The sequence below is a fragment of the Bradysia coprophila genome, unplaced genomic scaffold, assembly GCF_014529535.1.
Source record: "Bradysia coprophila strain Holo2 unplaced genomic scaffold, BU_Bcop_v1 contig_719, whole genome shotgun sequence".
NCBI classification, from domain to species: Eukaryota; Metazoa; Arthropoda; class Insecta; order Diptera; family Sciaridae; genus Bradysia; species Bradysia coprophila.
In genome coordinates, this window is record NW_023503959.1 from 11,051 (window position 1) to 27,928 (window position 16,878).

Consider the following 16,878-nt stretch of genomic DNA (forward strand, 5'->3'; position numbering starts at 1 on the left):
ATCAACAACAAAGGGCTTCTGCCACTGCTTCGATCTGATGAAATGATGAAAGCACCAAATCGATGCGCTGCACTTAATAGCGCTGTTCAAAAATACCACATCTCATCAGGCCATGACGACAGCGGCAAAGAGATGACCAACCTCGAGATGTGGTCATACTTTTTCGCATGTAAAAGTTTAGCGAATCATAAGCAGAATGAAATTCCTTTGAAACCGCTTCATCACGAAACCCGGCTGCACTGCACATACGGTCACTCAACTTTGTATTGCTGGTCAGGCTTTCAAAATTCTTTTACCGGAATCTAGATAGTGATGCTTCTGGTTGTTGTATTGCCTGCAACCCTTGACCAAATCATAAAAACAATTTTTTCCTTTTTCCAAATCAGCCGTGCATTCGATTGTTAAGCACAATTCGCGTGGCTGGAATTTATTTCAAAAATTTGGTTGTTTTACTATTTGAACTAACTCTTACGATTAGATCACAGGCTATTCTTGGCTAATAATTTATCTAAAGACTATAGAACTTATTCCCCCACTTATATCTAAACACATTATTTAGGTTATGTACAACATGTCAATTACCATATCTATTTTTATAACGATCGTTGGTCTCTAAAATTAGTATTTTATTGAGTTTTGTTCATTTTGTCTGCTAGGAAACGTCGCAAATGCTTCGTCATGTCAAATGTATTCGATGTGACTTTGAAGCAATTAAAGCCATCTGTTCCTCTTTGTGCCTTAAACAAATCTTTTAACCTATCACAGGCGGCAAGCATATTATCAGTTTTACTATCTGGTCTATTACTTCATTTGCTCGAAGATTTTCATAGATTGATTTCAGAAATCTTTTACTTCATTTGTTTTAAACATGCTTTTTGCTATATAGTACCTAATAGTCAGAGTTTGGTGTTTTTAATATTGCTGTCGTTGTCGATATCAGATGACAGCCGTTTGTAACAGGTTAAAGGAATCCATTTAAATCCTTCAATTTCCCCATTCGTCCTGGCAACCAAATTAGTTCCCGTTGAAACGTTTGGAACAACGTAAAGGGTTGTGTAACCGGTTTCGCTCGAATTCGACCATTTCCCTTCGATGTACCATTCTGGATTTATTAAATTTTCAATCTTGACGCTGGTTTCTTCGTAAACCTCGCGAATGGCACATTGAAGGGAAGTTTCGTTGGACTCAAGTTTTCCCTTTGGGAATCCCCAAAGGCCTTTCGAAAAATATGTCTGCAGCAGCAATACCTTGGTACAGTCCGGAGACAGCAAAACTGCTCCGCAGGTGGGAATAGATTTTTTGTATCTGCAATGAGAGTTAATAATTGGCTTAGCGAAAGTTGAAAAAGAAAACGAATCGGAAGGCAGATATATCTGTTTCATAGGTACATTTTCCTTGGTTTTTAATTATTACATTGGGCTTCTAAATTAAGAGTATCTGTATGCAATATAAACCGTTTGAGTTTGAAAAAAGATGTTTTGTATCAGTGAACGATATAGGAAAGCATTCAGTACGTCTCAACAAACAAAAGAACGTAAAACATATTTGTACATTTAGCCACCCTACGTCCGTCATCGCTTCTATTGTCTTCAAAAACATATTGTGTGTTTGTCATGATATGTATCAGAAGTTTGTGTATTTGTGTGTCTCATCTAAAATGCTCGCCAGCAAAATGTTGATCATTAAATTCAACGACAAAATTGATCTAAATGTTACAATAATTGTGAATAATAGTGAAGTTAATGTGGTTTTGTTTTCTCCTCATAAAGGAATTTGCATCAGTTCGATGTAAAGTGCGGAGCACCATTAGAAAAAAAACTTGTCGCTTAAGAATGATCAAAAAGTTGCTGGACGCAGTAGCTACAACTAATGCTTTGCAGGATATAGAATAAAAATTAGAGAAACACCATTTCAAATCTTCTAACTATCTGAAAAAACGAAATTTTTCATTTTTATATGGGAGAACCAGGATTTTAAAATTCAATATATCAGCCAATTTTGAAGCTGCAGTAACGTGTGATAGCTCGTTGAACTCGTATGAATGCCTAGATTCCGTATATCCAAGTCATTGGGAGTCATTGGAGCCAAGGGGGAGAAGTCAAAAAGTTGCTGTATATATGCTCCTTAGTCCCCAAATTTTTTATTTTTTTATTTTGTAGTAGTTGATTTGCGTCACGCCCGCTAACTAACGTGCGGACATGATATCTTTGTATTTCAATTGAGAATATTATTAAAATAATTTGGTTACGATATTGGACATTTTGTTTGACTTGTTTACAGGTCTGTTTACACATCGTTCTGATGTGCTTTTTCTTTCGCAGTATGTGCTGCTCTGTAGTGGCTATAGCTACAGTACTCCAGCACGTGGAGTGTAAGTTTTTTAGTGATGAGGCGTTTTGAAGAATTTTATTTCTTCATTTAGCTAATGATTCACTGAAAAATAGCGTGTATAAAGTTATGACTACCTCTCAGTGCTTACTTTAGAGAATTTTAATTCTGAAAATTCCTAAAATTCTGAAAAAATTCCGAAAAAGTTCTGAAAAATTCCGAAAAATTATTTCAGAATTTTTCGGAACTTTCTCGGAATTTTTTCAGAATTTTCAGAATTAAAATTCTCTAAAGTAAGCCCTGCTACCTCTCGTAGTTTGGTCATTTCTTTGCCACTGTCGCCATGGCCTGATGAGAAATGGTATTTTTGAACTGCATATTAATGCAGCATGTCGAAAGACATATTTAAGTTTCTCACAGATCGAAACAGTGGCCAAACGTACCTCGATTTTGTCAAAAGTAGAATTCTCGCCTATACATAGGCCGCGTCTCAAAAAATTTTCGTCGTTCTTTTTTTGAAAGTTGGACTGCGTCAAGTCATCCTCTATCGCTCCGGACATGATCCATTTTCTGAGTTAACCGTTCCCGTCACAACATCATCGACATGAAATGTCAGTCCTTCTGGAGTCCATGTGAGTTTGTATGTGTGAAAGTTGTCACTGAATGGTTGATCTTGGTTCCTCACAAAATGTGCTAGTGGCCACTCATTCTTCACACGATCAGACGGTCCACCATCAGAAACTGGCCAGTCACCGTAAACACTTTCCGTGGGCATCATCCACAGTGCCGCCCATAACCAGTCACCTTCCGGCATCTTTGCACAACCAAACTCACACGAAAACTCTACTTTTCATCTCTTTATTTTTTCACACCAGATGGCGCCAGCACTTGTGGTCTTCTATCCCCATTCTTCCATGGGAAAACATAATCACATTGAAATCGTCAACATATCAATAGTTAACACACCCGCTGTCTAACAGGCATGGCAAGATATACTCAGAAAGGGACTATCGGATAATTTGTGCTATTTTTGGGGTTGGTACATAGCCCTACAGAATATGTAAGGCCGTCTAGACATGAAACGTCGCTGTGCAGGTGCAGGTGATTCGAATAATATGGAACTAAAAGTTAATGAAATTTCCGTTGCATGCGAACTACAAGATATCAAATAATTCATTTCCGACTTATTTACACGTGCATCATATGCCTAAATCACATAAAATACTTATGGCATGTGTGGTATTCAAGTGCATATATATTCAACCAGTCAGTGTGAGTTTAACAGTGGGTTGTGACGGTCGATAATATATTTCAAAGAAAATGTATTCAATTCAGGTAGACAGAACGTTTCAGCAAATTATAAAAATATTTTACCAAATTGGCATTTGGCAAAACGATGAAGAGTCGAACTTCCGCAAAACCGGGAAGAAATTATTTTACACTTTTTTCGGTGCCCTGGTTCCCATTTATTTTTTAATAAATGTTTTTCTTTGCGACGATCGAAGTGAATCGATTTTTTCGGTAGAGGTTGTGTGCATCAATGCGGTTGTGTACGTGAAATTTTTGTACCTTCTTTTTAAGAAACACGAAATCCTTGCATTTTTGAACGATCAGTTCGTTGTTCACGCAATTGAAAATCGGCAAGAATATGAACAGACAAACGAGAAGCTAAAAAAGTTTGTTAAATTCATACGTCCATATTATTTGGCGCTCTTTATCACGGTTGTTTTGCTCATTGTTACTAAGTTGCCAATATTCTCCGCCGATAGAGGTTTGCCATTTTTTATCAGTTTCTCGTGGAACGATTCAGAAATTGTTTACTGGTTGGCGTACTTGTTTGTGTCGTTGTCAACACTCTTGTACGACATAATCAACCTAATTACCATACTGATTTGGTACATGATGTTGAATTATTCTATCGAGTACGAATTGTTGGGAAATAAATTGCATGGATTAGGAGCGAGAAGGGAAACCATTCAGCCGATGGTCAAGAACCAGAAAAACATCGAGTTGCAACAACGAAGCATGTTCGTTGAAGACTTAATTGTTGTGATGAAAGTCCATCAAAACTTAAAGGAGTACGACACTTTACACATTCCAAAATCGATTTGCAATTAAACTTCAATTCCATTCCAAAACAGAACAATAGAGCGATTCAGATCATTTTTCTCAACATTATTTTTGGGTCAGATCACAACCAGCGGCATTGTTATTTGTGTTTCAATTTACAGCTTAGCCTTTGTGAGTATTTTGTAAAAGCCCAAAGCAATGCCCTATCTAGCAGCAACCTAAGTACATTTATTATAGTGGTAAAAATGCTACGTAGCCCTTGCATTTTCCATGTAAAATTAGAAATTAGTCAACAGTGTATGAGTCTACAGAGAAAGGTGGTATTTTGACAGCGTCAAAACGAAGAGGGATTTTTTTGAAAGTGGACCAGGCTCCGTCGGAGCTATTTTTTAGCGACTCTTTGTTTACAGGCCCAGATAGCCCTTGGCCCCAATAGTCTAAAACCGCAGTCGTTTAATATGAATATTGTTTTATTGGCTGGGGAACTTCCACCAAAAGTCGAAAAAGGGTGTTTTTAGCCCCGTACGAAGTACGAAGGGGCTTATAGGATTACGATGCCGTGTGTAATTGATGGAATTCGAAGCAGACGGTAAGGGCAAAGTGTTTGCCTATGTTCATAGATGACGAATCCGCAATAAAAATTTTGGCCGTCTGTCCGTCTGTACGTCCGTCTGTACGTCCGTCTGCACGTCCGTCTGCACGTCCGTCTGCACGTCCGTCTGCACGTCCGTCTGCACGTCCGTCTGTACGTCCGTCTGTACGTCCGTCTGTACGTCCGTCTGTACGTCCGTCTGTACGTCCGTCTGTACGTCCGTCTGTACGTCCGTCTGTACGTCCGTCTGTACGTCCGTCTGTACGTCCGTCTGTACGTCCGTCTGTACGTCCGTCTGTACGTCCGTCTGTACGTCCGTCTGTACGTCCGTCTGTACGTCCGTCTGTACGTCCGTCTGTACGTCCGTCTGTACGTCCGTCTGTACGTCCGTCTGTACGTCCGTCTGTACGTCCGTCTGTACGTCCGTCTGTACGTCCGTCTGTACGTCCGTCTGTACGTCCGTCTGTACGTCCGTCTGTACGTCCGTCTGTACGTCCGTCTGTACGTCCGTCTGTACGTCGTCTGTACGTCCGTCTGTACGTCCGTCTGTCACGTCGATATCTTGAGTAAATCAAATCCGATTTCAAAAATTTTTCCCTGAAAGATAGTCAAAATAGTGAGGCTAAGTTCGAAGATGGGCGATTTTGGGTCAACCCCAACCCGAGCTGGAGCCCCATTAGTGCTTTCACGTTTTCCAAAGATTTCTCTGGCCATTTAAAGGCTACACTTGTAAGTGATACGTCAAATGAAAGGTATTTACAATACCGATCGACGAAAAAAAAGTTTATGGAAATTGGATGACCGACTCGTGAGTTAGACCCCTTGGTGTGAACTAGGTACAGGTCGGCAAGCCGTTTTTGCTTGTAGGCTGGCCAAATTTGAACGGATTTAGATAGATTTTGCTTTATTAGATAGGTATTAGACCGTACCAATCCGAGAAATTTTTAGACCCGTACGAAGTACTGGGGTCTTATAGGTTTACGCATACGTTTGTAACACGTCTAATTGGACTCCCTGAGTAAGGGGAAACCTATTGTGGTTGTCTAGAGATGCCAAATCCGCGAAAAAAAAATGTCCGTCAGTCTGTCCGTCTGTCTGTCTGCACGATAACTTGAGTAAAACGCATCCGATTTTGAAAATTCTTTTTTTTCCCGTTTGGCAATTTCAAAAGACAGGCTAAGTTCGAAGATGAGTGATTTTGGATCGACCCCTCCTGAGCTGTTGGCCAATAAGTGCTTTACGGTTTTTCGAAGATATCTCCGGACATTTAAACGTTAAACTTGTAAGTGATACGTCAAATAAAAGGTATTTACAATACCGATCGACAAAAAAAAAGTTTATGGAAATCGGATGACCGACTCGTGAGTTAGACCCCTTGGTGTGGAACAGGCACAGGGCGGCAAGCAGTTTTTGCTTGTAGGTCGGCCACATTTGAACATATTTCGTCTGTTTTAGCTTTATTAGATAGGTATTGACCGTACCAATCAGGGAAATTTTTTTTTATGAAATTATGTTCTCCGGAGCGTGAGCTAGGTCTCTTGGAGTGAGCTCTATTCTGGCTACTCGGAAGTACAGTGAACGTGGTGTATTTTGACAATATCTCGAGTAAATTTTGACCGAATTTCATGAATTTTTTTTTGTTTGAAAGGTATGAACGAATGTAAAGCGTCGGTACTATTTCCGGTCTCCTAACAAAATGGCTGCCGGCGGCCATATTGGATTTTAGTAAAACGATATAAAGTGGTAAAATTTGTACTTAGATAGTTTTTGTTAACAGAGAAGTAATTGGTTATGTGTGGGGGGTTTTAGGAATCCCATATGTGGACTTCTATATATATCTATATACAGCTATATTGAGCAATATACAGGCATGTAGAGCTATATAATAGCAAATTCATTTGTGGAATGTTTATTTATAGGAAAATATAGGTAAATATAGCGGTATACAGCTGTTTAAATAGGAATTTATGAAATTTGTCTTCGTACGGGGCTGTCTATATTGCCTCCGGCAATTTATTTGCAAGGCAAAGAGTGGATAATTCAAGTGATTTTAAAGCGCGAATAGCTTTTCAGCAGAGAAGAAAATGAAGTAAGAGAAATGAAGAGTTTCACAATAAAGGCTTTTGATACGAAGAGGTGTTGCAATATTGGACAAAAAGACGACTAGATAACATCACAAAATGTTTTAATATATCGGGTATGGCTAGAAGCATGTATGGCAAAAAAATGTCAATCAAATCTTCAAAAAATATAGACGGTACCGGCTTACTAGTAGTGAAAAAACGTAATTGAATATAACTAATTTTCTATTTACAGTGGAATAACGTAGGTTATAAGTCATATTAATCCAGTTTAATACTAATTTTATATTTTCATAGTCGAAAGACTAAGAAAGAAAGAAAAATGAAATGACAAAAAATAAAAATTATTATATTTTTAGTTGTTTAAAACTTATATTAATGCTAACTTTAAAGACTTTTTTTACAAAGAATTAAAATTTTGTAGTTTCGGAGACTTACGCGTAATTTCAAGAACTTTTTGTTTAATTTAGTAAAACCACGGCAACAATTCAACCTACTATAGTGTGAGTGTGTCATTTATTTGGTATCAAGTCACTGTAAGCTTGGTAGCAAGTCACTGTCAGCGTGGTATCAAGTCACTGTGAGATTGGTATCAAGTCAATGTCAGCTTGGTATCAAGTCACTGTCAGCTTGGTATCAAGTAACTCTGAGCTTGGTATCAAGTTACTGTCAACTTGGTATCAAGTTACTGTCAACTTGGTATCAAGTTACTGTCAACTTGGTATCAAGTTACTGTCAACTTGGTATCAAGTTACTGTCAACTTGGTATCAAGTTACTGTCAACTTGGTATCAAGTTACTGTCAACTTGGTATCAAGTTACTGTCAACTTGGTATCAAGTCACTGTCAGCTTGGTATCAAGTTACTGTCAACTTGGTATCAAGTCACTGTCAGCTTGGTATCAAGTCACTGTCAGCTTGGTATCAAGTCACTGTCAGCTTGGTATCAAGTCACTGTCAGCTTGGTATCAAGTCACTGTCAGCTTGGTATCAAGTCACTGTCAGCTTGGTATCAAGTCACTGTCAGCTTGGTATCAAGTCACTATCAGCTTGGTATCAAGTCACTGTCAGCTTGGTATCAAGTTACTGTCAGCTTGGTATCAAGTTACTGTCAACTTGGTATCAAGTTACTGTCAGCTTGGTATCAAGTCACTGTCAGCTTGGTATCAAGTAACTCTGAGCTTGGTATCAAGTCACTGTGAGATTGGTATCAAGTCACTGTCAGCTTGGTATCAAGTCACTGTCAGCTTGGTATCAAGTTACTGTCAGCTTGGTATCAAGTTACTGTCAGCTTGGTATCAAGTTACTGTCAGCTTGGTATCAAGTTACTGTCAACTTGGTATCAAGTTACTGTCAACTTGGTATCAAGTTACTGTCAACTTGGTATCAAGTCATTGTCAGCTTGGCATCAAGTCACTGTCAGCTTGGTATCAAGTTACTGTCAGCTTGGTATCAAGTTACTGTCAGCTTGGTATCAAGTTACTGTCAGCTTGGTATCAAGTTACTGTCAACTTGGTATCAAGTTACTGTCAGCTTGGTATCAAGTCACTGTCAGCTTGGTATCAAGTTACTGTGAGATTGGTATCAAGTCAATGTCAGCTTGGCATCAAGTCACTGTCAGCTTGGTATCAAGTTACTGTCAGCTTGGTATCAAGTTACTGTCAGCTTGGTATCAAGTTACTGTCAGCTTGGTATCAAGTTACTGTCAACTTGGTATCAAGTTACTGTCAGCTTGGTATCAAGTCACTGTCAGCTTGGTATCAAGTTACTGTGAGATTGGTATCAAGTCAATGTCAGCTTGGTATCAAGTTACTGTCAACTTGGTATCAAGTTACTGTCAGCTTGGTATCAAGTCACTGTCAGCTTGGTATCAAGTTACTGTCAGCTTGGTATCAAGTTACTGTCAGCTTGGTATCAAGTTACTGTCAGCTTGGTATCAAGTTACTGTCAACTTGGTATCAAGTTACTGTCAGCTTGGTATCAAGTCACTGTCAGCTTGGTATCAAGTCACTGTGAGTTGGTATCAAGTCAATGTCAGCTTGGTATCAAGTTACTGTCAGCTTGGTATCAAGTTACTGTCAGCTTGGTATCAAGTTACTGTCAGCTTGGTATCAAGTTACTGTCAGCTTGGTATCAAGTTATTGTCAGCTTAGTATCAAATTACTACCAGTTTGGCATCAATTTGTTGAAATGTTGATGTCAAATTATTGCCATCTTATTATCAAAATGTCAGTAACTCTACATTAAGTTGTATGCAACTTGGTGTCAGGTTGTATGCAAGTTGATGTCAAGCTGAATGCAACTTGGTGTCAAGTTGGATGCAACTTGATACCAATTTGCGTACAATTTGATACCGAGTTGCATACAAGCTTACAGTAACTTGATACCAAGTTGCGTACAATTTGATACCGAGTTGTATTCAACTTGGTATCAAATTGTTTGCAACTTGGTATCACGTTGTTTGCAACTTGGTATCAGGATATCAGTATCAAATTATTTGTGTCGCGGTATCAAAATTGGTATCAACATATTCGTGACCCGGTATCAAAGTATTTGTGTTCAAATTGTTGGCATCTTGGTATTATGTCCTTTAGAATTTGGTATCAACTTTCGTCTTTTTCACAGGAGATTACTGTCATCTTTGAGTTAATTGATGTTTATGTTCAACTATGCATAATTAACCAAAAAAAAAAAAAAAATTAATCAATGGTTTTTGATTATCACAAGCGGCATCTTTGTCAGTTCCGAAGAAAAAGTTCACCATAGCTGACGATTCATTCTATCAAAATAAATCTAAGCAACCTATGCAGGCTTTATTACATAATTGACGGTTCATTCGATCAAAAAAAATCTAAGCAACCTCTGCAGGCATTCTAGTAACCAATGCGTTAAACGCTACACTTGTATCAATCAAAATTAAAGGAAAACTTTGTGATAAAAGGAAATAATGTGAATATTTGTTGCTGGGATATTGGCAAGTGGACTGTAGATACTGTGTACATTTAAAAACTCGAATCAAAATTATTAAAACTCCAAACACATGAGTTTATTATATAATCATAATTCTTAACAAAAAAAAAAGAAAAACAATTTTAACCTAAAACCGGATGTATTCGCGTCTGACGAAACCTATCCGATAATAAAAATTAAGTTAATCGGCAAGAAGATCTTAGTGTAAATAAAACATTTCTTTGAATAAGAAAGCATTTGAAAAAATAACAATGAGCCACATGCAGTGGGGCAATGACGGTTCTGATAATAATATTAATTGCCACAGCGCTCAAACCATAAGCCAAACACAGTGGAGTCATAATGAATTCAATTATAATATTAATCCCCAAGGCGCAGGCCCCTTAAACGAAACACTGTGGGGCTATGATGGCTCGTATTTTAATATCGGTGGATCCAGTGGAGACGGGATCTACGAAAACATCGATATGCAGGGTAATCAACAAGGGAATCGTTTTCTGCAAAACCAAAATTTATCCGTGGTGAGTGCAATCTGTCATTTAAAAATAATTTTTTCGTCAATGACTGTTACCATTCGTGCCAGAACAACGGATATTTCGGTACACCGAGCCAACCACAATTTGAGCGGGGTAACATCCGTTATGACAATGATCGTCCGATCCTGAAAAACCAGAATTTATTCTTGGTGAGTAGAACCGACGGACATTTGGAGAAAATGAAAATTTTGTAAAATATTGTCCCACGTATAGCACAACTCAAACAACTATCACCCACACTACAATGTGCACTTTCACGGTGGGTACCCTGCGAGTTATTCATCAGTTAGTGAACATCAATGGGGTTATAGAACTCTTGTCGATACGAATCAGGTGCAACAAATATCGCACAACTATCACCCGCATCACAATGTGTACTATCGCGGTGGGTACCCTGGGAATTACTCAGCAGTTGGTGAACATCAATGGGGTGATGTCAATTCGAACCGACACCAACCCCTTGAAGATCCGAATAAGGTGCAAAATCCGCACATCGCAGTGAACAGTTTTCCGAAGTGTTGGGACCCAAATAAATATATGCCTTCGGTAAGTGAGAATGAAAAAGCACTTCCGACCAAAAATCATATTTATTTTTGAAATTTCAGAGCGATTGCAATGAGACTCATTCCAGTCCGACTAAGTATCAGAAGCTATCTAAATATACGGCACCAGCAGAGGTAAGAATGAAGCAAAATTATAAAAATTTCGTTAGAAAATTTGTTTGTCACTTGATTTTGTGACCCAAGTGTCGCACTGAAACTTGACATCTACGGTTTGAAAATTAATTTTTGTAGGCTATATGCTCTACACATTAGTGCAGTCTCAAATCTAAATTTGTAGTCTAACAGGAGTTAAAGCTAAGATATTTCTTTCGTGAAAATAATTCGTAGAATGATTAAATTACTCAACTTCAATTGTGGTATAACTACTAACTGAGAACAATTATTAAATTTTCTTTGTTCTATAATCACATTAAGTGTCGTGTAACACTCAAAACCACGCGGTCCGAAAAATAATTGAAAAGTAAATGTTCGAATGTCAGTTTTGATTTTACAATTAATTGCAGTTTTTCGAGATTTAAAATTATTCAAATTTCGTCGTAAATAATTACCATCTTTTTCGATGAGTACCGGCAAAAGGTTAGGATTTCTTCTTAGAAATCAAAAAATGAAAAATTGTGCAAAAATTATTACATTGCACCCAGTGCGACTGGTTAATAACTGACAAAGATGTCAACTAATCTCTTCTCTGCATTTTTGCTCATGAAATCACATTCTCGAATTACGTACGTGTTAGTGAAGAACCGTTGACATTTTATTTGATTTTTTTATTTGAGCAGATGGGCGGTGTGTTGACTTTATTGGTCATTGCAGGACCTATATTCGCGAAAGTATATTCCCGAATTTTCGTGAATTTTCTGGAATTTCTCAAATTTTTGCGAATTTTCGTAAAAACTAATTCAAGAAAATTCGTGAAAATTTGAGAAATTCGAGATAATTCACGAAAATTCGAGAAAATAATTTCGCGAATATAGGCTCTGCGTCGTTGTATTTACATACGACGATAAAATTTGAAAAATCGTGGGTGAATTTACATTAAATAAAATACTAACAAATGACCATAAGTGGGATCTAAGATTTAAATCGTTCTGTTTTTACACTTTTTCGGTTGCTTACTTTATGTGAAAGAAATTGCTGAAAGGAAATTACGAGATCCAGTCTTTATATATTTATCGTATGGTATGAGCTCAATTACATGGCTACTCAATATGCATGACAAAAGAAGCCAATACTTCCAGGCATATACCTGAAAAATATTCAAAACCTTTCAGAAATGTCACTCTGTCGCTCTGTCGGCCATATCTCTGGAACGAATTGACTAATTTTCCTCATCTTGACCTTTGTTCTTGATTATCTTTCAGGGATTTTTTTATTAGTTTTACTCAAGCTATTCTGCAGACAGACGGATTAAGATAGATTTTTTGCACATCCAACATCTCTAGGTATAGACGACCAACTTTACCTCGGAAGCATAGGTCGTTTGCGTTTCGCAATGTCACAAATGTACATGTAAACGAATGAGGCCCTTTACGTACTTCGTTCGGGGCAATAAATCGTATCCCCAAAACTTTGGAAAATCAGAACCGACAATCTTAACTGATATAGAATCCGATCCGCACCTATCAATATTTCGCCCTATTATGTAGAGAAAGAATACTTTCCCTATCAAAAAAATATTCATTTATTACCAATCGAATTAAATTGTATTAAGATCAGTTCATGTCACCTACACATGTGCGAGCTTGAACTGGCCTTTACAATGTAAAGTTTACATGACTTTCGGTATAATTAGAAAACACTGAAAGTATATTTTTTGTGGTTATAGGGAGATCGTCTTCGCCTAATCAATTATTTGGAGTATTTACACGAAACTCCGTTACTTGCCGACCAAGTCGTTCAGAGTGAAAATCCCATGTCTGCCGACCAAGCTGTTAATTCCGTTGATGTGAATGGTTTTGAGGCCAATTTAAACGTTATAGAGCAAGATGACGTCGATGTGGATGGATTTGATGTCGATCTAAACGTAATGGATCAGTATGAAGACGCAACGAAACGTAACGTAAGTGAATTGTACATTGAGAAATATCGATGTCTTCAACTTGATCATTTTTTTAAATATGAATTTTCAGGCTTTTACTGATTCGTTGATCATCAAACCGAAATTCCAGATAGGCTGCGACAACAGCAATATGTTTGCAGATACATCTGATTGCCCATTGACGAAGAGACTGTGCTGCCCGTTTTGTGACAAGCTCTTCATAAAATTGGCAAGACATATGGAAAACAAACATAAGACTGAGGAAGACGTAAAGAAATTTATGAGTCTCCCTAAAGGTAAATTTTTATTTAATTCATGTTCTCGTTTTATACGACAATCGACGAACAATTTTCAGGTTCGAAATCGCGACTGCTGATATTAGACTCACTTCGTAAGACTGGGCAGGACAACTGGAACAAGAGTGCGGAACTAAATAAGGGTAAAATGATAACGTGTCGACGACCAAACATAAAATTTGGCAACAACGGCACTCGCTTCAAAGTATGTCCATACTGCATTGGGCAGTACACAAGAGGAAGTCTTCGACTACACGTCCGCTATAATTGTCCACAAAGGCCAATACTGAACGAAGAAGCTAAGGGCAAACGATTTATTTCAGCACTCGCGACATCCGTTGAAGCAAGATATCATGAGAACGCCAGTGCGGGCCTGCAAAAGGTGTACAAAGGATTTCGGGATGATGCCCTTGTTCGGTCCTTGAAATTTGATTGGTTAATTACTGTTTATGGCAATAAGCAAGCTGCTAAGTACACCCGGCTCAAGTCAAGACCGATGATTAAAGGTCGGCTTAGACTGATCGCTCGTTTTTTACAAGAACTGAAGCGAATTGAACCAGAAGTAAAGGACCTTTCAACATTGTACCACCCGAAGTATTTTGACCGTGTGGTTGAGGCAATTCAAGCTGTTGCACGCTTCGATGGTGAAAAAAATGAATATGGCGCTCCCGCAACTGCTTCAAGTTGTGTTACGATTGTCAAACAAATCGGGGTTATTTTAATCTCCGAATTCATCAAAAGAGATGACCAGGAACGTCAACGTTTGACTGAAAATTTCATGACCGTCATGAACATTGACATCCACAATATGATCAATAAAACGGTGAACGAAAATCAAAGCAAAATGAGACGTCGACGAGTGGTCAACCTTCCATCATTAGACGATTTGAAAATATTGAATGAGTATATACAGTCCGAGTGCAACGTTTGTTACGATGAACTATTGAAATCGTTTGATTACAAAAATTGGGTTTATCTGTCCAAGCTGACGATGATCGCCATACTCATTTTCAACAGAAAGCGAGTAGGAGACATGGAAAATATTACCCTTGATGATTTTCAATACAAAGAGGAAATGAACGAGAACACCAATCAAGAACTTTTTGCATCACTCTCGGACGAAGCAAAGGACCTTGCGAGACGCTACAGCCGAATGAGAGTGCGCGGAAAATTAAACCGAACAGTGCCAGTGCTTCTGAATCAGACTATGAAGAAATGTCTCGAACTCATTATTTCACATCGCGAAGACGCTTTGATAGAACCTAAAAATGATCATCTGTTTGCTCTTCAACCTACTCCCATAGAAGAAATCAACGTCATAAATGCCGGTACGACTTTGAAAAAGTTTGTTCAACTTAGTGGAGTCAAAAATCCGTCAAGTATAAATGCCACCAACATGCGGAAACAACTCGCGACAATGTGCGTTTCGCTGAAACTCGACGATGGGGAAGTCGCAGATGTCGCGGATTTTATGGGTCACGCCGAATTAGTCCATCGTAACAGCTATCGGCAAAACACCATTGACAGACAAGTTGTCAAAATGTCGCAGTGGTTGGAAGCTGCGTTGGGTAATGACACATCAATTGACACCGAACGAAAAATCGACGATGAAAGTCTCCAAAAAGCCAGCAAACTGTTGCAATTATTGGACGCTGCTTTAGGTGACGAAGAAAGTGCAGACGATAACGTTCCTCCTTCAGAGTCCTCCGATCTTGCCTCAAATGTAACAAGTAGGTTTTAACTCATTTATCCTCTTCCTGTTGCCTCGTCGTCCTCAAAATATTTCTTTTGCTTTCAGTGAAAACAAACGTTCCTCCAACAGTCCCACGTAAGCGTAAACAGCCAGAAGTTGCTACGAGTAAGTATTTCGAATATTGAAGATATTTTTCCTCTTTTTGTTGCTTCGCCGTCCTGAAAGGTTTTTTTTTTTGCTTTCAGAGAAATCGAAGCGAGTTCCTGGAAAAAATCGCAAAGCGTGAAATGACTTCGTTGGATGCAATTTCTGTAATTTCTTTGATGGGTTACTTGTTCCAGCAAATCTTGATTGTTTCATTTATCTCAATTATTCAAGTTTTGTACCTTGATTATATTTGAATAAAATCGAGATCTAATTTCCGTGTATGAGCAATTTGATATTTTCGTTGGCTCGTCATCAAACTAAAATAGACTTGGAAGAGTTTGAGAAATTTGAATTGTTTTACAATTGTAAGTTTTGTTGTTGTTGTTGACACGATAGATATACAAGGCACAAAGTAAATATTAAAATGAAGAAGAAACAGCGGAGACAGCACGATAGGTGTCTGTTCCCTTTAAAGTGTTCCTCGGGATTTCCTTTCTACAACTTTTCGAATTTTACCAATCGTGTCATGTACATGTGCCACTTTCCTAAAACATTCGAATAAAATCATGGCACGACGATAGTAAAGTGCCGTGATGCAAGTCAAGAATCTTCCAGGAAAAGGAGTCGAGCTACTAAGAAACTTCCCAGAGAAATTTTGAAATTCTGCTGCGCAGACCTTTATTCGTAATTTGTATTGTTTGATAAATTGAAGTTGCGTAAATTTTTCGTTTGTTTATCGGTTTTCCGACACTCCTCCAAATTTGAGTCGAAGTGGTGTACTTTTGCGAATTTTCTTTTCGACAATTGCGACGAATTCGTAATATATTGGTACACACCACCTTGAAACTGGAATCCCGGATAGTAGTTCTTTTCTCTTTTGTCGAACTTAATCCATCCGAATTGCGCTCCTTTCTTACACCATTCCGGAACTGGAAATATGTTCGATTAGAGAAAATTTAAAATCCAACAAAAGACAGAACTTACGCGTTTTGTCCTTCACTGCTACATCCTTTTCTTTCAATTTGTGTGGATCGTTTTTGTGGGATGTGCTGGTCGTCGTCTTTCTATTCCTTTTTGGTCTGCTGCATGCAGTGACAGTCGAATGGTCCAATCCAACAGTCGATTGTAATGCGAACGATTCGGTTAACCGTTCTTCATCCAACTCTCCATGCACAGTCAAGTGTCCCAATTTGGGATCATGGATTGGATTTCGGTCGAATGTGACAGTCGGTTCCAATGGATTAAATTGTTGTTCATCCCCGTTTGCACGCAAAATCGAATGTTCTGTTTCAATTGGTTCGACGTCGTCGCAATGATGTACTGAATCCTGGTCCAATCCAACAGTCGATTGTAATGCGAACGATTCGGTTAACCGTTCTTTATCCAACTCTCCATACACAGTCACGTGTCCCAATTTGGGATCATGGATTGGATTTTGGTCGAATGTGACAGTCGGTTCCAATGGATTTGATTGTTGTTCATCCCCGTTTGCACGCAAAATCGAATGTTCTGTTTCAATTGGTTCGACGTCGACGCAATGATGTACTGAATCCTGGTCCAATCCAACAG

The 16,878-nt window shown here is 38.4% G+C and overlaps 1 protein-coding gene across 1 annotated transcript in view; it reads left to right on the forward strand.

The window, feature by feature from the left end:
- The first annotated feature begins 3,589 nt into the window (after positions 1–3,589).
- LOC119083965 (odorant receptor 94b-like) overlaps positions 3,590–16,878 on the forward strand; it is a 30,789-nt gene continuing 17,500 nt past the window's right edge. Inside the window, exons 1-3 of the mRNA XM_037193771.1 lie at positions 3,590–3,778; positions 3,854–4,406; positions 4,470–4,569. Of these exons, the coding sequence (XP_037049666.1) occupies positions 3,649–3,778; positions 3,854–4,406; positions 4,470–4,569 (783 nt within the window). The 5' untranslated portion in view covers positions 3,590–3,648. The remainder of the gene's footprint in view (positions 3,779–3,853; positions 4,407–4,469; positions 4,570–16,878) is intronic.